The 26,189-nt window shown below is 46.0% G+C and overlaps 1 protein-coding gene across 1 annotated transcript; it reads right to left on the reverse strand.

The window, feature by feature from the left end:
- Positions 1–946: 946 nt before the first annotated feature.
- Positions 947–24,670, reverse strand: LOC149359627 (acetyl-CoA acetyltransferase A, mitochondrial-like). The gene is made up of 13 exons (XM_089569092.1): positions 24,547–24,670; positions 18,469–18,530; positions 16,556–16,673; positions 16,320–16,415; positions 15,289–15,389; positions 13,859–13,951; positions 12,053–12,103; positions 11,164–11,265; positions 8,847–8,994; positions 5,432–5,545; positions 4,436–4,500; positions 3,473–3,630; positions 947–1,067 (listed from the first exon to the last, which is right to left on the reverse strand). Exons 2-13 carry the CDS (start codon positions 18,502–18,504, stop codon positions 947–949), a joined length of 1,203 nt encoding a protein of 400 aa, XP_089425218.1. The 5' UTR covers positions 18,505–18,530; positions 24,547–24,670.
- Positions 24,671–26,189: the final 1,519 nt, after the last annotated feature.

Consider the following 26,189-nt stretch of genomic DNA (forward strand, 5'->3'; position numbering starts at 1 on the left):
ATTTGCAGGTATACCTGCTGGCCGTTCGGATGAGCATGCCCGGAGTCAGGTGTGAGGAAAAAGGTGTGATCTGCATGAAGGCCAGTAGCCCCACTTCCAGAAGAATGGGTACATTGTCGCACAAAGTATGGATTACACAGATGCTTTCTTTTATACGAGCGGTGGCTGCTGAGTGATTACAGAAGGCTGACTCTGTCTATTGGAGGAGCGATTCAGGTAAGCAGGCTTTGGGTTCTCGTCTCGCTGCATGTCGGTTGTATCTATGCAGCGCGGAGTGGGGTTAACAGACATCACCGAAAAAGTATCCCGAGGTAGAAGTTTGTGAAGGATGTATAGTAGGTGAACTGTTGATTTTTCATGTCACTTAGGATCGGTCTACCTTAGCAGGGCGTATGAAGACGATGATTTTAGGACTACTTTGTGCACGTTGTACCTTTCCACCAGTGATTTAAACCAACCCGTACACTTTCCTCGAATTTCAGCAAAACGGTCTACCTCGAGCCCTCTCCTACGGCAGACTCAGAGAACCGATCACGGTCACGTTCTCTGGATCTTAGCGGAATGGGCGTCCACGCCAAGATTGTTGCAAGAGGCGAGAATTGCGGCAAAAATACGCGCAAAATTGTGGTCGCGCTGCAAAAACTACACGAGGGTACGCTTTGAGCTTGTGTAGCAGATAGTTAAAAGTACCTACATTGCTAGAACTGCACAGCGGGAATATTTTCTACTTGTCAATACAAGTAAATATAGGTCACATGTAGATACTTGTACATGCTCATGTATATACACGTAAATGTGGCTACACATGAGGGTGTAAATATAGAGACAGAGATATAGATACGTGCAAATGCATGCAGATGCATGTAGGTAGGAAAATCCGGAGTGCGACCTTCCAAAGTATATTCTTTTTATTGCGCAAAAAGATGTGTATTTTTGGGAAGACGCTCTACAGCTTCTCGATGAGGATGGCCGAGGCACCCCCGCCCCCATTGCAGACGCCTGCCAAGCCGTACTGTCCAGGCTGGAGGTGCAGAGCCAGTCTGCCCGCGATTCGTGCTCCGGACATCCTGCGACAGTGTGTTGCGTGAGCGCACCCGCGAAGCTTCTTAGCCTGCTTGGAGCCCATGTTCTAGCCTAGTAACACAAAAAAAGGTCGCGACCGTCTGGAAGACGTTGAAGTCACGAGCGTTAGCTATTCGGTTTACTAGGATTGATATGAATGAGATGCGAGATGTGCTGTTTTCTAGTTGCTGCCACAGATGGCGCTGTGATCGCAGGGTGGTAGCAGACCCCACGAAAGCTCGAAACGTGATGAGTAGTTGCTGCCACAGATGGCACTGCGATCTCAGGGTGGTAGCAGACCCCACGAAAGCTCGAAACGTGATGAGTAGTTGCTGCCACAGATGGTACTGTGATCTCAAGGTGGTAGCAGACCCCACGAAGGCCCGAAACGTGATGAGTAGTTGCTACCACAGATGGCGCTGTGATCTCAGGGTGGTAAAAGCCCCACGAAATCTCGAAACGTGATGAGTAAGAGCTAACGCTCTTAAAAAAGAAACCCGGGGACGAAACGTATGTCAGCACACCCGTAGCCAGTATGGATATTAATATACAGGGTGTTTCACCTAAGATTTTACACAATATTTAAAAATAGGTTTTTTGAGTTACAAGAGCGCTTTTCTCGGCATAACACTGACAGAGGTGTCGTACATCGGAATACGGCTAAGCCGATATAAGTAGCAGACTCGTTACCTAATATTGTACAGCTAACTTTTTAACTACTGTTAAGCTCCTTAATTCTTGACATGCGTGTAGCCCACCGGAAGTAATATCTATATCAGTTTATAGAATTTCGATAACGTGGTTACGCTAGGTGCTGTGGCCCAACACATTTTGGTTAGTCGACGAGTTGCGTGTACTGGAACGGTTACTTTGCCTGCAAGCTTCTCGAAAGCACATGTATTTTGACGCGATGTAGCCACAATGTGTTTGGCCACAGCGCCGAGGGTGACCGCGTTTTCGAAATGTCAAAAACTGATATGGTATTACTTAAGGTGCCCTACACATTAGTCAATTAGGAATAGAGCCTAACAGTAATAGATAAAAAGCCAACTGTTCAATATTAGTTAACCAGCCTGCTGTTAGCACGTCTAAGCCGTATTTCGTTTTACCAGACCGCTTACAATGCTATGCCGAAAAAAGCGCTGTTCTAACGCAAAAAGCCTATCTTTTAAAATTCTGTAAAGTCTTAAGTGAAACACTGAGTTTATCAGTATACATAGTTCAGTAAGTACATATAGATTTATCAATGTATATCAGCACAATAAATATACCATTAACTAGGGGCTTCGTGTCAAAGAACAAAAACGATAGCTTGTAACTACTAGAATATGACATGACTAATTAACTCAAAGACTTGGCGGGTAAATTGATTGATGTTCTTATATCTTACACTCCTCTAGACGGCTTTCTTAGTTAAGTTATACTATTGAAAGATTAATTCTTTTATCATCTGACAGCAACCACATAGAGTGATCTTGTACTACAGCTTAGTGTGTCACCTGCCGCTTATTCAGCACTATTCACACAGAAAAACGTTAACAAGTGATGTGCACTGCGGTACTGGTCGAGAATCTTTAAGTTAATCTTTGTATGATCCACCGTTAGTACTTTGAGAATTTCATCAGGTTCATGGTTCCATGGTTTCCAGGACAAACAAAGGCTTGGTGAAATGTGTCCTCAAAATGTTTATAATAACGGATTTCGCGTATGAGTACTTACTGTATTCAAATTGCTTCGCAACGCGTGATTAAACACATTTTGCGCGCGACGTCCTGGCAGCTGCACTTGAGCACAATAGCAGCCTTGTTAATTCGGCTAAAAATTGGCCGGTTGAGAAAAACATACTGCCTTTCTAAAAGAAAAAAAAATATGTAAGCCATCTTATTCTAGTGCCTTGCGGTGCATGTGGCTTGCTTGTGGTGCATGTGGCTCGCCAGCATTGCTTATCTTTCGAGGGTGAGGGAACTGTTGCCTTCGCCCTTCCTGGAAGACAATACTAGTTCAACGTAATTGGGCCATTGTGTCGAATGTCTCCTTCGTAATTAATATTTCGCGTCAGCGTACGTCTGTACGGTGTTTTGGCATTGCAGGATTTCCACTGTGGCGCACTAGGAAGACCTGCGGCTTGTCACCTAAATATCAGACAAAAGGCTCATACTTTTCTATTATCCTCCGGTACCAGCATTACCATTGTGGGGGCGTCACATCAAGCCGCATAATTATTAGAGGTGCGTGCCTGTTGGCTGGGGTTTTTTGTGAGTACAATTCCTATCGCGCTGTATCGAGTAAGACCGGAGGAATGATTTCTGTTTCAGCCGACTCGGTTCAGAGTTATCCACCTCTGTGCCCCACGTAGAGTTAAAATCATAATGCGTGCTTCGCGCAGACCATACATGACTAGACCGCTTACCCGAGGGGATGTCCAAGGCTTACGGCGCCCCCGTGGATGTTGACCTTCGAGCCGTCCAGACTGAGATGTTTCGTGTTGCAAAGAACGGCGGCGCTAAAGGCTTCGTTGATTTCTATCATAGACATGTCCTCCATCTTCAAGCCAGCTTGACTCAACACCTACCAGGAGGAAAATGAGAAGAAAACACTCAGGAATACAGCCGGAAAGATGGTTACCGTTTTTTTACTTTTTAACAGGAATGGTTTCCATGCCCAGCTGATTCAAGCATGAGCATACTATGACTCGCCATAAAGTTCTTCTCTGCAAACGTCTGTGTTACTTGCGCATCACTGAGGAGCAACCCGGCAGATTGACCACAGCAGATCGACAACATACGTGCAAAACAACCACAACTGAAACTGTGTTCCACAGCTTGTCTTGCTGCATCTGCCAGCTTTTCTAACTCTGAAATGTCCACGTAAGCCAGTCTGAGTGTACTGCGGGACGAAAACTGCTCTAGGTGATCGCCAGTGAGCCCTGTCACAATCCGAACTTTCTAACACAGGAGCCCATTTATGGGCAGCGCTAGGAGTGGGATGTTCTTCTTATTTGCATCATGCATTTCTTGACCTTTCTGTGTGTAAAAATTGAGCACCTGTGCGGTTTTCTCTTAAAATACTTTTCGTCGGGGGGGGGGGGGGGGGGGGGGGGGGGGAGGGATTTACACTCTTCATCAGTTTCAATTGATCGTGGCGAATAGGCTTCTCTTTTGTTGATTTCTCCCATGAATTATTATCAGTAAGATAACACTAATGAAAGATGTTTTGGTGAAAACTATAAAAACCTTGTGGGTACAGCAAATAATTCGTTCTTTCTGTTCGATACTTTATGAGAAGCGTAACCGTCTCGATATCAGCGCGGAAACTTTTACACGACTGCTACCAGAAAAAAAGTAACAAAAGGGAAAAAAAAATCACACCAGACCTTGGGCATTGCGTACGCAGGTGCAACGCAAAAGTGCAGCGGCTCCAGCGCCGCATCAGCGAAGCCTGCGTAAGAGGAAAAAATAATTAAACGGCGGAAAATCTGCCGTGTTTTGTCGGGCCCGATGGCAAGACCTTAAAACCTGTCTTCTTCCTCCGCCCACAGTGACACGCACCACGCCTTCGCCTGAGTGCGGCACTCAGGCGGAGCGAAAGGCTACACAGCGTAACACGAGTATCAATACGCAGTCCCTCTCGTGTATGCGCACCTCTCTCTCTCTTTACTGTGTGTCTTTTAAGCACGAGCACTTCCTGAAAAACGAACCCCGTTTATAGCCACGCTTAATTTTCGCGGTGTTTCACCCCAGCATGATTCGCTGCCGGTCAGCATGGCACAATTACAAAAGCCATCATTAACATCGCAATCAAGTCAACTGCCGGACTAGTGCATCTCCTATTTATCTTCAGTCAGCCTTATTTTATGTCATCTGTGGTCCTTAAATCTAGAACAATTTGCCGATATTATTCCTCTCACATGACTATCAGCCTCTCAAAGCTATACGATTCTCTTCACGCGTCGCCCGCTCAGTTGCCGCACGCATTCTCAGTCCACTTCAAACGCACTATCCAGTTACGTGTTGAAAAAAAAAATAGCGCAATAAAGACGGCGACGAGAGAAAGGGGACACACACGAGCGCTATCCAGTTACTCTAGCCGTCAAGCAATGTTAGCCACGAAGACAGGCGCCATCTAATCTTCAAGGCGCGCTTTCGTACGAGGAGCTTTGTATATCCTTGCCTCTTGGCGAGATTATCAAAGCTTACTAATCAACACCGTTGTCCATTACTGGCATGCCTTATATCCGTTGCCTATATCATGACTAAGACATCGTGTCCCAGATTATCCTGCCTGCTGGCGTCTGTGAGCTGACCACTTGTGCACAGAGCACTTTTAAATAAGAGTTTTAGTTACTGCTTTTCCTCTACCCTTCACTTACCCACGATGCGCGCAATCGGCTTCACTCCGAGCCTGTCGGCTGCTTGGCGAGTCATGAGCACGCAGGCAGCTGCTCCGTCACTCAGCGTACTCGCATTGGCTGCCGTGATTGTGCCTGCAGAGACGAAGTGCGCCACCTATTATAATCACCATACCGCTATCATCATCATCATCATCATCATCATCATCATCATCATCATCGTCCTCATCGTTAGGCCTTCTCTGTACTGATCTCCAAGCAGCCACGTCCTGCTCCAGGTGCGGCCACTTTATCTTTGCAAACTTCTTAGTCACATATTTATCTACCTTACCCTCTGCTGGCTCTTCCGACGCTTTCGTTATCTTAAAATCGGACTGTCGGTTGTACTTTCTCCACGTCCCTTGTCCCGTTCATGTCCATTTCCCTTTCCTAATTTAAACAATATCATGTCGGGTATATTTCCTGCCCCACAGCGACCGCTTCATGTCTCTTTACTTTGCCTCTATTACTTTTCGCCGCTCTCCGCACTGCCCTGAATTAAATTTCAAGCCTTTTTGAACCTCCAAGTTTCAGCCCTGCGGGTGAATACTGGCCAGATCGAATTGTTATATACTACACTCTGTAGGCGTGTTCGTAAGCTCATATCCATTACCTGAGACTTTGTGCCACATACACTACACCCCATTTTTACACTCCTTATAGTCATCTTTTTCTTATGTTCGGGATCTGAGTTCACCGTTTGGCCTAGACGTTAGTTGCACTCCATTACGGCTTCTAATACTTCATTGCCTATTCTTATCTGTTTTTCCATTCCCATATTGCTGATAAATAGGTTATAGTTCTACAAAATATTTTAGTATCGTTCTACTTTGCGCATCTAGTTCTTTAATTATGCGCTGTAGTCATTTGAAATTCACGGGTTAATTAAATGCTGTTAAATAACAGATAAGGCTAGCCCTTCCAAATTAAAAGCTATGAGTACCTCCTGTAGACATGCAACGAATAGCAGCAAAAATATTGTGCTACCTTATTCAAGAACTGTTTAAAAACCTTTTAAACTGCCCTCTTAGACAAAATCTTTACTTAATAAAATTAAACACGCTGTATAACGTTAACGACATCCCGTGGGCATGACGTAGCTTCGGTTATGTTGCTGGGATTTTTACGTCAGCCGCTGCTTTCATCTGAACTGGACCGTCCGCGGTGGCTCAATAGCTTTGGTGTTCCGCTGCTGATCCCATGGTCGCAGGAATCAAAACTGGTAACGGCGGCCGCGTTTTGATCGGGGCGAAATGCAAGAACGGCCATGTGCTATGTGGCGTCAGGTTAAAGAGCCCCAGGTGGTCTAAATTAATCTGAAGTCCTCCTCTGCGGCAACCCTGATAGCCCATGTATCACTTCAAGATGTTGAACCCCACACACATGCCAGTATGATGTGAATTTAATTCACTTGAATTGATAAACATTCTGTATAAGACTGGTTCCCTATACGCACCCATGGCCGGGGTATCACTTAGGGCGTGTGCGTGGCTGCAACTCGAAACCGCCATGCGGCGGCTCATGATAACTCGGCTTCCATGGGACGTCTATCGTTATCACGAACAGGAACGCGATATTCCAACAGGCTGTGTTGGGCTACCGTAATGCTGCTACGTGTATGTAGATTTCGCAGCAATTTAGTGTTAGCTCCTGGAGAAACGCAGGCAGGCATCTGAAGATGGCAGGAATACAGCATTCACTCTGGCGAAAAAATGATCGTTGTTTTCTACCAGTCGTGCATTCTTTGTGGGCAGTGCGACTGGTGAAAACATCATAATGACATATGTGCACGAAACCGCAAATCGCAGTTAAACGGGCACTGAGGAACCCTTTCTTGAAGTCCTAGCTCCGCTGTACGTGAAACAATGCTCTCCTCACAGAAATGCTGAATGCTGGAAGCAGCCCTGGGCCAGCATGGGCGACGCACAGAATAGACCACATTCTTACTCAAAAATTTTGAACTTCGGATTATTCTAAGGTACTCTTATGCAAATAATGAAGGTAATGCTTCAGTGATTCTGATGCGTAGCAAAATCTTTATTTTAAACGTATTCCCTCGCTCGCATCGAGGAGCTAAAGACTCCCGTAGATAACCAATGGGGAACGTTTTGGAGGATCTGGAAAGCTTTAACAGCAAAAAAATGCATGCCTGCCGAGGGGAGATCTACGGATATATAATTTGTTATCGCGAAATGTACAATTTATGTAAAAATAGAGTTCGTTCATAAGCTATATCCCGTTGAAGAACACTTTCGCCCACAATTGCTGGGCATGAATGCGTCAGTTTGAGCCATATTTATTATATTTTTTTGCTTGAAGATATACGCAAACATTGGTACTTCAATGTTTCATCCAAAATGTCCATGTTTTAAAGATACGGTACTTTTCAAAGTCCTTGTATCTTTTATACAGCTAAACACAAGTTACGAATTTACCAGCCATCATGTATGTTGGGGCAAAATTTTAAGAAAATTTGTGCGGCCATCTACGCTTAAATAAAATTCTTATCGCCGAGTAGGCAAGCGCTCGGTTATCGGTTGCGCCATATTATACGGCGCCAGTGCCGCTTACGTTCGGAAAAAGGACTTTCACGGGCTTATCGCTCTGAAATAATTATGCAAGCGAAGAAAAAGGACCATTATGTAGCTTCAGACACCCCGTGAGTAAAATATAAAATTATCAGCATAATATTTATCAGCCCCGCTAATTGCTTATCTCATCTTCTCATCTGAATATCCACCGTACCCTGGTAGTTTCCTTTACCATACCATCAATGCCCCTCGCCGATAACGGACTATCGGTTATCTATTCTCCGCGCTATATTTTCCACGCAGCTGTGTTGTTTTTCTTGATTTTATCTCCACGCCGATATTATCCCGTTGACATTATCCAAATAATATTTCTTTCTATTAGTCGATGCTCTTTCCACAGTTTAATTTCACACATTTTCAGCTCTCTCCAAGCATAAGCTCCAGAGATGAGTACTTGCAAGACGCAAGCATTAAGTTGCTCTTGAGTGATGCTAGTAACCTGATGTACGGTCTTTGTCAAAAGTAACCAGGCTGCATAGTTTGCTTCTCATTCGTATGGCAGAGCTCTCAGCTTCTCTAAAGATCAAAAAGTTCTCTGAAGGTGAGGACAGGGGTTCACTTACCATACAGAGAGAGCTTGAGGGCTGGCATAATAACTTCAATATACGACTCAGAAGCGAACCGTGCAGCCTGGTTACTTTTGAGAAAGACTGTACATGACTTGAGAGTACCTGCCAAATGCAGTCCTCCCCTGTTTTATTATGCAATTTTTAGTTCGATTTGATCATCCGGATATGCGGCCACTGCGGCCAGGATCCAGATCTGTGTTCTGGTTAGAGTCAATAGTAATGGAGCGATCATCTCACCGGCTTCCTTGTCGAATGCAGGCGAAAGGGTTCTGAGCTTATCAAAATCAACCCGCTTGTACTCCTCGTCTTCAGCGACCACCACGGCCGGCTTGCCACGCTTGCCCGGTATGGTCACTGGCACAATTTCCCGGGCTAGCACCCCGTCCTGTTTTGCAGAGCCACGGTGTGGAGACAAATAGAAGAAAGAAAGGTATACGTTGATGCCACCGTCTACGACAGCAAAGTGAGCGTGCTAACCGATATCCAGCTTTGTTAAGCTAAGCAGTGTAGTCTATGCCGCGGAATGGTGACGTCAGAACTTTTAAATATTTCGGCGACTTGGTCGCGCTTGCGGAATCGTCGCGCCATACACTCTAAACAGAAAGCAGTGAAAAATAAGTGCGCTCGAGAGCAGCTTACTCCCCCTTTAACTCCAATATGGGCTTATTCTTGTTAAGAGTGTACAGCGCCCAACGTGCCAAAACAAAGAAACCAGCTCTGCAAGTCAACCGTATATTTTTCGAGTACTCGAGACTGAAGAGCAATGTCGGCGCCACTCGAATTATACGAGGGTTGTTCATTAAGCTTTGCCCGCTTAGCTTAGGCGTTACCTAGAAAAGAAACTCCAGGATGTTCTTTTTCGCAGGAGAAGATCGCTTTTTGAAACAGTTTCTACTAGCGGTGATGCTCTTTCTCCAGTTGTGGCTGATTCGCACGCTAGTTGAAGGCGCCTGTTGACAACACCAATTACATATTGCATTGATGACATTTCAGGTGTCCTTTCATGTTCAGAAACAAACGGAGTTTCGATGGCGCCGGGTCCTACCTTTAAGGTGGCTGATAGCGGAGGCAAAACAGCTGCCTTCAGTATTGTAGGGCGCCATGTATGCAGAGAATGTCGTGCATTGGTGGCGGAAGTACACAGATAAGCACGCTTGTCTAGAGCGCCCGAGCGGTGTTGAGTGGAGGAAAGGTGGCGAAATTTGAAAGGAGCTGCTGAGTTTGAAAGACGCTACTCGCGCTCGAGCGCAGCCGGACAGACATACAAACCATGCAAGCAGAATAATTTTGACTGTAATAATAAAGTAGTTTAGAAGTTCACTTCATTTGCTCGGCAGCACATCACTCGAGCGCACTATCAAAAAGCCTGCTCACCTCTGTACATCGCTGGTAGTTCGGACCAGAGAGAACGGTGATGTGTCCCGGAAAATTTGGCCCGTTTCAAATGTTCTCTTGAATGCAACTTTTTCAAATCCATACTATAGCCTTTCTGTGCGATGTGAGGGAGATGAAGAACTCAAAGTGTTCTAAATTAATCCGGAGCCCAACGGCATCCGTCTCGACCCATGCGTCGCTTTAGTACGTGTTTAAGGAATCTCTGTCTATATTCAGGTGGTTTGAGTGGCAAAATGCTTTTCAGAAAGGAAATTATTGGCTTTAAATCAGGTACAAGCCCTTTTTTGGAAAGATTGTTAGAGGCCGCGATATTGAGAATTTTGCTCGGAAAGGAATGACGTGGGACTGTATAAATTAAAGGTGCACTGAAGAGGAATCTGAACCCGTCTTTTTGCCGCGGGAACTCGATCTACACGTTCCGAGCATTCTTAGAAACTTCGGCTTATGGCCCTGTGTGGCCGATTTCCCTAATTAAATCGAATTAACGTCCAGCTCCCGCGTTTATTTTTTGAATTCTCCCCGTACGGTGGGCGGAGTCGACCAACGCGTGGAGCGCCTTTCAGCCAGCTCCATGGAGGCTTTGCTTTCGCTTTATTTTGTTTTTTAGGTTTCCGTGAATAAATAGTTTCATTCGCAGATAATATAGCCGCAAAATAAGCCCGCAGAAATAAAAATACACGCGGACTATTTGCTTCTACGGATTACTACGTATTACTCCGCCGATGGCAGAGCGGCAAGCCGCCACGGGACTGGGTGAAAGGCACTCCATGAGGGGGAGAATTCAAAAAAAGAAAGACGGGAGCCGGACGTTAATTAGATTTAATTAGGGAAACCGGCCACACAGGGCAATAAATCGAAGTTTCTGAGAATGCTCAGAACGTGTAGATCGATTTCCCGCGTCAAAAAGACGAGTTCAGATTCCTCTTCAGTGCACCTTTAAGAAAGGCTTTGGAGAGCTTTGAAAGGCGCAAAAGGGGGCATGCATTCAGTATTTACTAGTGAATAAGGACACCTTGTGGTCAATATAGAACACAGGGCTTTATAGCAGAAACTCAGCCAATTTTGATTAAAGTCGAATTATTGCCAGTTTTGCATTCACTTATTAGTAAATTGCAGCTGCAACTTCCCGCAGCAAACGGACACTTAAAGCGCGTTTTACCTTCGCTGCTGCAGCAGCTTTTTTGTAGCTCTCGATGGCGAAATTGTCCTGTTCTTCCCTGGATACGTCGTATTTCCTGGCGGTATGCTCTACACAAGCGCCCTGAAAGGAAAGCGGATGCTGATAAGCATGAAACATAAATCAGCCCATCCAACGCTGACATCCTAGAAGAAAAAAAGGGCTTTAGCCATTTCCTTTGCAAGAAAATTGTTTGTAGTTTATTCTAATCGGGTATAGTTAATCAAGGAGTTGAGTGACTAAGAGAAAATTTTCGACAGCTATGCCGGGATCCGCTGGTCAAGGTTAATCTGATTTCAGACGTTTGCACTGGGCTCTTTTGACACTGTGTAAGCTAGCCGAGTTTTTCTCCCCAGAGCTTACTTTCAGGTAATCATGTACCCCTAGACTCATGAATGAAAAAAATCATCATTTTGTCCCCGTTTTCCATTGATGGCACAAAATGTGCTCTCTGAGAAAAATTTTGTCCCCAGTATACCGAAAACTTGTGCGCTTAGAAAGTGGTGGTCTACTGACACCAAATCGCTACCCACGTTCTGGAAGCACCCGGATTAGTTAATAATGTTTTTCAATTGAACTCATGTGTTTGGCGCTCATATTCAACTCACATAGATGCCTAAAAGCGCATGGCAGTCACTGGCTGATATACGTGGCATTTTGAATGGCCACAAATATTTAGCCAGGTTCTTCAGTATGAGAGACCTCTCAAGGATCACGGACAACAAATGCTATGGGCACGTATCGCCCGTTTTTACGTCTCTTCCAACGTCCAGGCTTTGCTTGACCTGTTTTTACGCATCGCTAAAGAACACTGGTTAAATTTTTTTCCATATGATGAGTACGCGATAAAAAAATTGGCAATATGACATACCATGTGAATCTTGTGAAAGGCATCGGTCAAGCCGTCGATCAAATTACCATCCTGAAATTAGAAGATCGAATAAAGTGAAGGCTTCAGCACATTTTCTTAAACAACTAAATAAAAAGCACACGCCCAGTTAGTGTAACTCTCCTTGATCAAATATTGCCGGCCTTTTGTTGGTGAATTCAGATGCTTTGGAAGCTTTGCTCTTTGGAAAGGAAATATCGCTCGAGGTCACGTGACTGTGAACAGAGTTCGCGAGAGAACGGCGTTAAGTTCTGCGTACCTCAAGAAGCGACGTGGTCCATGCAGGTGACCTCTCGTCATTGCTATATGCGCAATGCAGAGTTCATGCAAAGAGTTTACGGCATCATAACTCATGTTTCTTAGCTCTAAGCCAACATTAGCACGCGTACTTATACGATCGTAGAAGACTTGCGTAAGATACCATTTTTTAAAAATTCATGCAAATATACATTCCCTGGGTCAGAGTTTATTTATATGTTTATTTACCAGAGGGCCCAAGGGCATTACAGAGGTGAGTGGTTGAATAAAACCAATATATATAGCACAAAACAGGAAATAGATGGCACAAAAATAAATGTCGATTATACAATAAATATCCACCAGTTCGCAACAAGGTATCAAAGAACGAACTCAACAGCAGCCGAACAAAGCAGTAAATGGCGCAAAAAACAAACAAATAAGATAAATGGCATCTGCGATTCCAACTCCAATTCCAAGGCTATTCCAACTGTTAGAAGTGCTCGAAATTCAGTACAACGTGATGGACTTCGTATACCTTGTGATGTTGGTAAACGCGTGATGAAGTGCAGAATGGTCGTGTTAGAAGTTTGAGATGTACACTGAAGTGAAAAAACTTATAAACGTAGCCGACATACTTTTCTACTTCCTAAGTAGGACATGGTCAGCTCGCCGCTCTTATGGCCTAGAAAAAAGGTTTAGAGCATTATACTGTTTCTTCCTGCTCTTACAGCTGCTTTTATTACCATTCTTCCTTTATCAATTTTTTTCTACACAAAAAATTACACAGGGTGCAGATTCGTGCCCCAAGCATTGTGTTTGAACGGTCTTTTGTTTGGTTTCTTTTTAACTATATAGTGAAAAAAAAAAGAGTGAAACAATGAATGAACGAGGTACCCTTTAATGCCGTCACAATGGATTCCCGGAGCTAACCAATGACCTCGCTGTGACAGGTGACTAGTATAGATCTGAATAGATAGTGGGACACTACGGGCACGTTTTATCTGTACGGACTGCTTTGAAATCTGCACAGCGATCTGCAAACTAAACGTTATCTATGAATGCCTCACATTCAATACAGCACCTGTGTTTGGTTGCTTACAGTATGCACTGGCGGAACTGTGCTTCGCACCGGAGTGTGGCCTTCATATGCGATCACTGTTGGGGAAGTAATCCTTCCGCTGCATTCTGAGAAATGACAGCAAGCTCTTAGCAGGTTTCTAGCACAAAGAAAGGACATAGTTTTCAGTTATGCTTCTGGTACGCTCGCCGAATTCAGTGGAATAGCAATGCTAAGCAGTACAGTAAGAGGATTGGCATTCTGTAATGACCTGTCAGACCTTACGGGCTGGCGCAGACCGCCAGCCTTGCCGAACTCTATGCGTTTCAGCACTACCGATAATTTGAGTGTACGGGATCGAAAATACGGCTCCTGGGCGTGAGGCCATCATCATCATCAGACCATCTTTACGCGGTTGCAGCGTGCCGAAACATCGCGTTCCAATTATGAATTTAGTTCTGTACAGCTTTAGAGAAAGCACTTCAACTTGCCTGCATCTGGATGGAGCCCAGTGGCGTCTCGCCTCTTTTCAGGTAGTACGGCGCATTGGACATGCTCTCCATTCCCCCGGCAATCATGACCTCCTGCGGAAAAAGGGGACAAAAATGCGGGGATCCTCAACCAACGAACGGCTTTTAGCCAGGGCTATGTATGCAGCGGTTGCGGTATTTAAGGCCATTGTCGACTTAAGCGCATCATTCTTACTGTTTGGCACAGCAAACAGAGTCCGTGGCATTCCTTTGTTTACCTAATGCGGGTATGTCGCAGAGCCTAAGCTCATAATTTACGTTGTAAAATGTTGAGATCCTTTTGCCTAGCCAAGGGGACTAAAGGCCCAGAGCGGTAAGCTGCGTTTTCCGCAGTCACAGCATTCTTAAACTAAGTTAACAACATTCTTGACTGATCGATGGATAATTCTAGTGAGTCGTACAGTCCGCTGCACTTTTCACAGACTGAAGATGAAAACTCACGGCGCAGGAGAGGATACGTGGATAGGCCGAGGTATTATAGAACAGTGTTTTAAACCAAGCTTGAACACTTTGTAAATTATACTTCAGTAAATGTATACGTAGCGTAACGGGCAAGGAGTTTACACTTGCGCGCGCGCGCACGCACACCCGCCCGCCTGCACGCGCGCACGCCACCCCCCCTCCCAGCGCGCGCGCGCGCACACACACACACACACACACACACACACACACACACACACACACACACACACACACACACACACACACACACACACACACACACACACACACACACACACACACACACACACACACACACACACACACACACACACACACACACACGCGCGCGCGCGCGCGCACGCACGCACGCACGCACGCACGCACACGCACACGCACACACACAGTTGTTTTATTTTAAACATATTTCTTGAACAGTAATAGAAAATAATAGGAATAAATGTCCAAAGAACTGCGTTCACGTAGTTCTCGTCTCTGTCTGATGAAACGGCGTGGGTTGAAAGATACGCACAGGTGGGAAACAAAGCAGTGAAGAACAAGCGCTGCAGAAATATGGTACGCCTGACCACCGTTACAAATTCCACTCATCGTACAGTTCACAAAATATTACGACATATGCAAGAGAAGACGGAAGAAATACTAAGAACTGGTGTCTATACGTGTGCGAGTTTTAATCCAATTGATGCATCCTCAAATAACTCTGACCCCTTTGTAATTTTGCCTTAACTTTCACAGGCGCAGTACAGAGAAGAACGCCCAGCTGAGAGTTTAAGGTGAAGTAGAAGCGACGGTCACAATACAGCGGCTTATGGAATTATTTGCTCATCACTCGGGAGCTAAGCTATAACTTTTGCCGGGGGTGGCTGTCTACCCAACCGTCAGACAGGTTTGCACTGGCTAGCTGGTATCTTAAACGTGTCAGGTCTCACCTGGGAGCCGCACATGAGGCTTTGGGCTGCAAGCATGATGGCCTTCATTCCCGAAGCACAAACTTTATTGATCGTGGTACACGGCACCGAATCTGGCAGGCCTGCGCTTAGAGAAGAAATGCAGATTGTTTAATCAGTTCGTGAAGGGCCTGGTCAGCAAGGTAAATTTCCACAGATTTTTTTACCGTTTTAGCGAAAATAAAAAAATGATAGCCAAGAGAAAGCAGTCTACCATTAACTACTGTTATTTCGAGCGTTCGTCTGATGATGAGCGACTGGTTACACCTTATTGTTGACTGCGTGTGCTCAAGGGTTATATTAGTAATTTTAGCGTTCTTTTCTAATCAAATGTTTGCATGTGTATGAAACGTAATGTGTAGTCAACGATCTACAGGCAGGGCTGTGAGGCGCAGACAAAACTGTATAATTTCTGTATTAAAATCTTTGCTGCTTGTTTAATAACTCAGAACATATCTCGGTAATGCTGCCATAGATCTAGTAAATGCATTATAGCAACAACTCTTAGGCAGTTGCTTCAGCTGCACGCCCCGGTTTCATTTAAGGCCTGGACTGCCTTGGTCTTAATGCCTCCTCCCGGTAGTCAGCAGTAAATGAACTTTACCGTGACTCGAAACTGCCCAGCTGACGGGCGAATCTTTTGTTGGGGAGTTTTTCATCTAAATAGACGATAACAAAATACCACACAAAAATTGGTGCAGCTATTTTCATTTTCTTCTTGGCTAGCATGGACGAGATCAACTTGTCATATCAAGGTGTTAGAAGTACAGGAGTCTGCGTTTTTTTTTTTTTGGGGGGGGGGGGGGGGGGGGGGGAGGGGAATATGGAAGCGTTTGCTTTTAAAGAGTAGAGTTGAATGCGTGGAATAAGTCTTAGTGGTATCCGGAGGAAATCTTTATAGTTTCGTTTTCCTGCCGTTTACACCGCTCGAACACATTCCGGGCAAACACTCATAGGCTCATAGCTCGGCGTCTCGGGCAATGGGACCTAGGCCTACGTTTCTCGGGGCTTACCTGCTCCGAGCGCTGCCTGTCTTGCCGGATTCTGGCCTGCGCCAGCCGAGAGAACGTTGCCCATGAACACTTCCTGTACATGCTCGCACGCTATGCCTGCATAATCCCGGAGAGCATGCGCATGTAGGGTGCTGTTAACGGTACCAGGTGACTTCAGTAGATGTGTGAAGCCAGGCATAAAAAATCTATAGAGCTTCGCTCGGGATTTAAACGAAGGTGCTCAGGTCACACCTCACCTGCTCTCCTGACGGCTCCCTTGATAGCAATGGAGCCAAGTTCTGTCGCTGGAAGGGAGGCCAGCGAACCCCGAAAAGCACCCATGGGTGTCCTTGCGAATGAGGCAATCACAACTTCCTAGAAAAGATAAACGACCATTCTTCCCGGTCAAGGACTTGACGACTGAGACTGTTTGCAGCCATTCCAGAAAAGGGACTCATATTCGCATGCAGCTTCTGCAACATTGAAACGCTGCGTTAAGTGTACAAGTATTCCAGTATATTGAATATAATCGTGTTTCTAGTTAAGAAGAATGGGGAAAAGGACATCAAGCAAGTAGATTGATGGCCCTTAACCCAATGATGACAAATGAAGCCAGCAGTCTAATTGATGTTAAATTGAATTCAGCGCAAAAAAACGGACAAGGGACGAAGTAAGGGACACAGAGACGTTCACGAGCGCTAATTGTCTAATTGAGCTGACGCTGGAGATGTTGGAGGCTCTAAGCACGTTGACATACCGAAATGTGACACGGAAACCACCACATTGGGTCGTTGTACGCCTTTTGATCATTTCATAGTTTGGCGCTGTTTTTGCTTGGACACTTTTGTCCCGTTGGTTGCGCGTTTGGAACACGCATAACCTCCAAGGTATGTTTTTTTTTACTTTTTCTGCGCATCGAGCACGGGTTACTTCGTGTCCTGTTCCAATTCGACTTTTGTGGCGGTGTTGTCGACGAGTATCGTAGTATAGTGTACGCATAATTTTGATTGCGATTTTGGAATGTTCAAGCTTGTATTGCCATGTTCTTTCATGTCTTTTCAAGTGGCGGAGGCTCCCGCTTGCGTAAATCTAGCTGCTTTCCAACGAATAAACTAGTTGGAAGCTACGCACCATAGATGGCGTGTCCATAGCGACATCGGCGTGAAAAGGTGACGACATGTGATTTAAGGAACAGCACTGCACTGTCCAGTACCCTAATTCTTGTGTCGTCATCTTTGCCCGCTGCTGCCGCCATGGAATACTTCCAAGTAACTCAAATCACCTCTCCAGACATCTCGCTTGCGTGACTTAATCTGTATATGTTCCTTCTGCCGAACGCACGTACAGCTTGAGCCAAAAGTATTGAGGCCAAAGGGTTTGATTTTGAGCCCTGCCGCTGAGAGGCTTCAGCGACTCCCCCCCCCCCCCCCCCCTCCCCCAGTTGGAAAACTCCGGAGAGGAAGGACTACCATTACTCTAATTCCCCTTAAGGTTCTGGGGATGGGGCTCAAAGTGAGACCCCGTGTCCTGAATAGCTGAGTTATGTTTGGATGAGTTGACGTTGCTGGAAGCTGCTTTTGAGCAAGAGTGCACAGCTTCGAATTCCTTGTGAATATTCCTATTGTCACATGCCGGTGCACATTAATATCAGAGCAACGTTCTTTGCTGCTGACACCACTTGCGCACTGTTAGAGCGCGTGAGCTTAGACAAGTTGACAACGCAGTGCACAAAATTTGTAGCTCGGAACACAGTCAGGGAGGAAAGGAGGACAGATGCTATAAAGTTGTACAGCTTTCAGCAGGTGTTCGAGCAGCCATAGTTATTCTAGGCGCGGGGTTGTTCGAGCTTTTCGACGCCAATGCAGTGTACTTTGTGGCGGCTTTCTTTTCAAGACCGTTACTATTTCCTTTTCATGTCCAAATAAAGGGCACATAGCGTAGGATAAAAGATGAGGCCAGAACAGAGACAAAGGACAAGAGTTCGGGTTGAGTTTCAGCTCTGCTGTGCACACCATATTGCGTCTCATCAACTAGCTTAAACCGCTTGTCAAGTACATTGCGTGAAGCCGCTAGCCCTGCGTGTTGGGATCGAGCCTATCGGGGACCTAACGCCTCTATGAATGCGCAGCTTTTAAGGAAGAGCCGTAAGGACAGTGTAGCATGCTCTTACATTTAAACCGTGACGGGCGCTTTCGCTGTTGGTCATCTTGGGCAAAAAGCAACTGTGGCAGCCTGGAACGAAGAGATACATAGCGGACAGCGCCTCATCACATTGCAGCATTTTATTCACGCTATCAAAAATGTGTACCAATGTATTTCGAATACCATTCATCGCTGACGAAAACCCAATTAAAACAACCCTACGTTACAACTTTGTGTGACACTGCAGCTTTTCTCGCGCCTTTGTTTTTTCTTCCCACTCTTGTTAATGCTGATGCAACCGAGAGAGAGAGAGAAAAATAAACAAATGCAATTTACAGGTGCGGAAAAAAAAGGTGCGTCAAAGCAAAGCGTCCCTGTTTCACGAAATATTACGAACAAATGGTTAAAACTGTAACGCTGTACAAAGGCCAACTATAGCCCAATCTTTCAATCTGAGCAATTCTGCGGTTTCTGTGTGGTGTCATAGTGCCTCCACAGCGAAGCGTGATCAGGTTTGAGGGATCCACCTTCGGCCTAAAGCTTGTCGTGCATTGCAGCTTCAAGACGTAGGCTATACGGGACGTAGTAATGAACGGCTCCGCATTGTTTTATATGACCTGGAGTTAGTTCAGAGGCAATTATTTCGCACAGCACATGGCCGCTTTTGCGTTGCGTAACCTGGAATTGCGGCCGCCAGAGGCTGAAAATCGCTGCTCTAATTTCGGAAGCAACTGCTCATTGCATAGATGAGCGGTTCAGAACTGGTGTTGAGTGAGCGCTGCACTCTAGAATGAGCGTTGGGCCCCGAATCGCACGGCGGTGAATTCGCCAAACTGGAATAAGTAAGTGATTTGAAGGCGCCGAAGTATGGCGCGTAAAAAGCACTATGCTCACTCGGAAAAGATGCGGAGATCGACCGGCCAACTCACAGAATGGAAATTCCATCTAAAGCCAACTAACAGGAAGGATTGAAAAAGTTGCTGCTGGTTTAGCATTGTTAACAACGAATTATTGCCTGGAAACAGGTTTTTGTCGGTGGACACCAACGCCACATACCTGAAAGCGTGATTGAAAACTCGTTTACTTTCCTTTCGCACAGACTTGCGCACAGATGAAAGTTGATGAAGACGACGGCGTGCAATGCACGGCGCGTGTGTGTGTTGCTGTGATTGGCTGCGTGAAGATGCGTGATTGGCTGCGGTGATAACGCAGTGCTCTCGTACAGTGGCCAGCGAAGCTGCTCTGTTTGCACCGTCCCAGATTCGAAACCCAGACGAGGCAATTATTATTTTATTTCTCCAGGTTGGCCAGGGTTACCCTCCTTCAAAGTCTCGTTTGTTTCCCCCCGTTCTCTCATCATGTGACTAACTTCAGATGCTTTGACACGCACTGGCATTTTCCAGGTTATGAGGACAATAGTGATTTCGCACTTAAAAACCGCGTTCGAACCTGACGAGCTGCTTTAACAGCATCGTATGAGTTGGCAGCTGTTTCCGATAAGAACATGTGCTGCACTCCAGCTAAGGTCACGTTAACAGTGTTGCAGTAGCAGAACACTTGTTAGTAACTTCCCTTTGACTCACAATTCGCTGACACTGCAAATGAAGTTAAAAAAATTTCATGTTACGAATTTACCTGAACATCCAGTAAGTGATTAGCTTGTCCACGATCATCGCGTCCAGCACTGCGTGTGTTCGCGTGAACAAAAATCCAGACCCATCACTCCTGTCACATGTCCGTTCGTGTGCCAGTATGTGTCCCAACACTACCGCAACAAATTTAGTTGCATTTCTTGCAAGCATTGCCTTGCCGGCAGGCGCTATATACATATGCACTGGTGGTGCGGTACGTGGGCTTAACACCCAGTCGCTCATGTCGGCTATGAAGAACATCGTAGTGGAGGGCTTCGCATTAATGTAGACCACCTGGGGTTCTTCAACGTGCGCTGACATTGCACCAAAACACCCAAGGGAAAGGGAAAAAAATTCAGGGGGGCACTTTGCTGACCTGAAGTCCGGTGTTGCTGCTTGTGTCACTGATGTGTGGTTAAGGTGTTAATTAAGTACACAATTGTTTGTGAAACTTAAATGCTGGAGACACTGGAGGGCGTTTGGGAGGCATCTGTCTGATTCGACACCTTTCTGCAAACACTCTCCAGCGTCCTACATATGTGTTGGCAGGAAGTAGCGCAGCCATTAGCACGCTCGGCTGCGGAACGGAAGGATGGTGGTTCGAATCCCATCGTGCACAAAGTTTTATTTTCTGGTCTGACTAGAAAAAGCGTGACACCTCTGCTGACAACCTTCTGTCGTCATGAGGAGGCATTAAAAGCCTTCGCCTTAATATGTAATGAAGTGAACACTGGAGATGCACACATTCCCCGGGACGCATCAGCCTTGCACTATGCACTGACATGGCACAGCATATGGCCACGTTTGAGTTTCGTCTGCACTGAAGTGTAGCGGATGCCGGGCCCGTCAGCTCAGCAGCCGAACGCATTTTACGGGTGGTTAACGACTGATGTTTAGCGAGCGCTTACTCTACACTCTAAACAGAAGGGAATAAAAAGGGACTAAGCTGTCCTCTACCATACTCCATTTTATAAAAGGACAGTGCGCTAGACGACAGCTTACTTACTTTTAACTCCCATACAGGCGTATTCATGTTTAGAGCGTATAGGTGCGCACTGAGCCCCGAATAGCAAGGCAGTGAATTATCTAAACTAGGGCATGTAGGGCATATAAACTAGGGCATATAAGGATATGGAAGCGCCGCAGACTGGCGTGTGAAAAGCATGCTGTTTGCTCAGAGGAGTTGCTGGGACCAACCAGCCGACTCGCGGAACGGAAATCTCATCAAAAGCGAATGAAAAGAAAAGATATACGGTGCAAGCTGACGAGCTGCTCTAATTGCATCGTCTGCGCGGGCACCTGCTTCCGCCGCGAGAGTATGCCGTGCCATGGCTCCGAATTCGCTTGCGCTGGAAATGAGGCTACAGCACATAGTCACGTATTGTAGAACATGTGCCTCGCCTTCGTGATCTCCACAACTACAGACCAGAACATGAAATATATTTGAGAGCCACTAATTTTAAAGCAAGTGGCGCCACCAGTTGAACGCGGTGTTTCGGGCTGCCGCTTGAAACGACACGAAAGAGGGGCGCATACGTGAGCAACGGATAAACGACACTACGTAAACGCTGTCCGACGCCGTAATTGAAGACATAATTTGAAGTGATCGAGTTTATTATCCTGCGACTTTCAGCGATCGAGGCCATTGTTTCCACTGGCGATATGGGTTTGCCGGCCCTTTGTCCACCACTGGGGCAAATGCCTCCGGTGAGTGTAAGAACTTCACCTGCGATTTTCTCGAACCAGGTTTTGTTAGAAGTCGGCGGAACGATGAGGCAGGGTTCAGTGATGCAACAAACTGTTCATCAACATGCCAGTTCTTTGCGCGGTAATGCGGAAATACGTGTACACACTTAATGTCTGATATGGTTTTGTCAAGCTACTGTCCCAAACCCTCAGAGGCAGGCAATTGTTGCAAGCCACGAATTACGAACGTGTGTAGCCACGATATTACGAAATCCGGGGTATACGATAATTCGGGGAATTCTGGCGAAGCATTACCCACTTGTATAGCACTTGAACACTCGAGCGACAAATTCCAGCCGATTCAAACGACCAAAATTGGGTCATAGCGGATCGCCCCGCTCTACGAAACTGATTAACTTCTACCGGTCATACTGCAATCCACCGCGCTATTTCAGCGCGACCCCGTAGATCGATGCCGCTAACGTCTGAACACACAAAAAACAGCGCTGTAGCTTCTGGCTACACTTGTCCTTGCGTGGCCGAGCAGTAGCATTGGCACAGGCGTTCACTCGATCATTGTTCTCCAGGTACGAAGAACGTGTACGATCGTACTATGTACCGTTGGTATTGAACAGTTTGCCCGATGATGCCTTTGTTTTAACGAGCCGGAAACTTCTAAAACAAACTGTTCTTGAACAGTAATTCATGATCTGTTTGTTTCTGCCTCTTGTGTGTGTTTTTTTCTTTTTTTCTCTTTTTTTTCTCGTTGTCGTCGCCAACTGCCAGGGACTGCCCCTCAAGCCTTCTTTGGCTTAGGCAGGCCTGAATCTGTATTATGTTCTTTGAAAATAAGCAAACTATTATTATTGTTGCGATTACTACGATGCACACTTATTATTGTTGTGATTACTACGATGGGTACAGGCCATCAACCAGCGTGCGTTCGAGCTTCGCGCGAGCCGAAGGCCCCAACCAGCCGTCACCACATGTATACAGTGTGAAACCGATGCGGCGTACGCAAGCTCCGCAGAAAGGAGAGCGGCAGAGCGACACGGAGCAAGGAAACAGGCTTCCAAGCAGGGACGCTGGAACAGGAGGTTCAGGGGGAGCGACGGTTTCCCCCCTCATTTATAGATGACGTAGCACGGCTCCCCCAGTCGAAGGGCACCTGTTGAGACCCAGCACGCCAGGAATGTCGGCTTTTTACGCAGAAAGCAAAATACTTGAGGATCACACGATACTCAGTTCTAGTCCTGAAGTTCTCCTTTTTGGTAGCCAGCGACCCTGGGAGTATAGTGATTGTTCTGTAACACTACTGTACAGCGCCTGCATGAGGCCTCCAGGCAAATAAATGGTGACGATAATGATAGCGTTTATGACGGCATTTTTTCCCTCCCCCATTCGAAAAATAGTTCCGACGCCACTGCTTCAAAGGCACAAAGGAGACGTTTATTCACTCCTTCCCGAATGATCCGAGCATACCAGCATGTTCCCACAACACGATCACTGAATGCTAAACGTACTGCGATGGCCCCGCAGTTAGGTGAACCGTTTCAAACACGGTACTGACTCGTGCTCTCGTACTTGCCTCGAATTTCAGTCTATGCACTGCAGCAATCCATATTTGACGCACGTCGGCATTTTTAGCGCCTGATTCGAAACTATGCAGGCTGAACACTCCACAGCGGCAGAGCTCTCAACACACGTCGAGCACATTGCACAGAGCGCTCCAAAACACGGCGTTTCTTTCCTTGCGGCTGTTAATGCATACGTACAGAACACAGTGGGACCAATGATTTCTTGTACTTCAAGGAGGATGACACGGACCCGTTCAAGCACTCTGAGAGGCTACAAAGCTTGCTTGTTGTGCATGGCGCAAAGACACTTCGTGGCGTTTTGGCAGCCCGTCAGAAGATGACCCCTGATGCCTGGGTTTGAGAGTATGCGCGAACGGTTTCCGGTGCGAGAGTATCGTATTCTAGTCTGTAGTCTTCGGACTGTCTACGCTTAGTCTGTAAGAGGAGGCTCTAAAGATTACTTGTCGAAATGTCTATGAGAAGTTAAGGACAAAAGTTATGGACGCTTTTTAAGAGCATCTATGAGAGTTGTACTAGAGAAAAGTTTCACTGTCCATAGGATTGTCTAAAAAAATTTTCGTTCAAGCATACTTATCCAACGCTATCATTACCACTGCCAAAACTTTCATGGCGAATCTGAGTACATGGGGCATACGATTAGAGCCAGCGCTGTTAGATTTGTGATCCCTAAGAAGAAAAAATTGGGAAGCAGGGACTGAAGCTCTCTTACTCCTCAAGTTTAAAGGTAGCCTTCTGAGACAAAGGGAGGAGAGGCCAACTTTTCCGCTAACTCGAGGTACATGCGCATCGACTGCCGACATGATTAATGTGAGGCGGACACGTCCTACATATCAATACCGCAGCCCTCGCCACTGCAACAGCTTATACCAGCATCGTACGCAAAAACCTTCGAGTGTTATGGGATTTCAGTGCAAGTTAAAGAACCCTAGGGGCTCGAAATTGCTTAACAGGAGCCCTCCGCTGTGGCGTCTCTTTTAGCCGTTGTGAAGCTTCAGGACGTTAAACCCAACATGCCGTAAGAAATCTGTGTATCTTCTTTTGTGTTCTGTCACTTCTACTATTCCACCACTACCAATTTTTTTCCTTAATATTTTACTATGAAAAGACCGTTGCGCTTTTCTGTGTCCCCCTACCATACAAGCGCAGTTTTCATGGGCAGAATGTGATGTAAATAAACATACGGCCACTTACAGTCGGACTCCTAAGCGCTTGAGAGATGTGCAAGTACCGCGGGCAAGCGGCGGCACGACGTGACTGCCGTGGAGAGTATGATTCGAGCTCCAAGCACATGCCTTATATAAAAAAGGTTTTTTTCTCTATTTTTTTTTGTTCCTACGCTGCGAAAATTTATTCTGCCAGTAGGGGGGAAGTAAAAGCTTCGAGCACCTGCCTGGAGCATCCGCGAACTGCTCGGGAACAACGTGTGTTGGCTGGTCAAAGGTTCAAGGGCGCTGTGGAGGCCACACATGCGCTGACAGCAAACACAGGACACATATGTTCACTGAGTACAGATCCGGGGGTGGCGCACGGCAAAATGTGAACCCCTGCTTCATCGCCGGTTCGCTCCAGCCATCGCGTGTGACTGCGGCAGGAAAAAACTGTGCAGTTTTTTTTTTCATATGTAGAAGTACTGAGCCTATTTAAAAATATTTTTTAAGCACGCGCGTAATGTTGCTTGTGCACACTGCAGAACTGTGACCAATTTCATGGTTTTAAATAAACCAAGCTTATCTGAAAGCTTGTGTTGCTTCGAATTTCCTTGATCACAGATATCCTTCTCAATTCCTACAGGCGTTTTGCTGTATGGAACAGCAGTCAGACCGCGGCGGAAATTGCTCTGTCGGGGCAGGAACGGCAGCTGCGCCGACCCGTGTGTTTTTCATCGCGGTTAATGCAGCTGGGTGCGCAAATTGCTCATGGGCTGAGTGACGTCCCAGTGAAATGCACTTCCGATTCATATAACCAACCGCTGAGGGCTAAAAAGAGTTGAATGCACCTGTACAAGAGTGTATGCGTCGGTGTCATTAAAAAAAAATGTAATCAGACTGTAGCTAACCATTGGTTTCTGGAATTGCTTGCCCGTGTGAGAGGTCTCCGGTCAGCATGTCTCTGTTCAAGGCGTTGTCGGTAACATCAGACTAACTTCCAGAATATATACGTTGGTCGTTCTCGCTTCACTGAAAGCCTTTTGCGTGCTTGAGCTTTTAAAAATAAAATACCTCGAATTCTGTTTGGGGTTGAATTCCATTCTTAACATTAGCCGTCTTTAGCAGCCGGTGCAACCGTATCCACTTCCTGATTTCAGGGATTGCCTTGCCCATGTTATGGACGTTTTTTATATCGGACAATATCAAAAGAGCCGTGTTTGTATGGTGACTTGTGAGAATAGTGAATCAAAACAGAAGCTCATTGATTTGTTAGGCCTAGGTTGCTCTTCCCGAGCAACTAGCCTTTAACAACAGGGTCGATTTAACAGGGGTGCCAACTTTTAACAATAAACTAAAGAGACCGAAAGAACCAACTCAAGCGAAACCTGGCACTTGTCTGAAAGAAAAGTCTTCCAAAATATTGTTACGTGGTGGAGTATGCATTCAGGGCGAAGAACACAAGATAAGAAGTAGGCACAGGGCAAAGACCAACCAGGGCACACATGGCATTCAAGCCACAAGCATGCACCAGCCATCTATTTCGTTCAGTTAGTCCCATCGTCTGTGGCGATAGCTTGAATTTCAATAGAATCAGAATTTAATTGGGAAATGGCAAAATATGGCACTGTTTATTCGCAGCAAAGCAAGCGTCATTTCTACGCTATCAGTACGAACCTTTGCCAGTAG

This window comes from Amblyomma mixtum, chromosome 2 (genome assembly GCF_055824585.1).
Source record: "Amblyomma mixtum isolate Tamu chromosome 2, ASM5582458v1, whole genome shotgun sequence".
NCBI lineage: Eukaryota > Metazoa > Arthropoda > Arachnida > Ixodida > Ixodidae > Amblyomma > Amblyomma mixtum.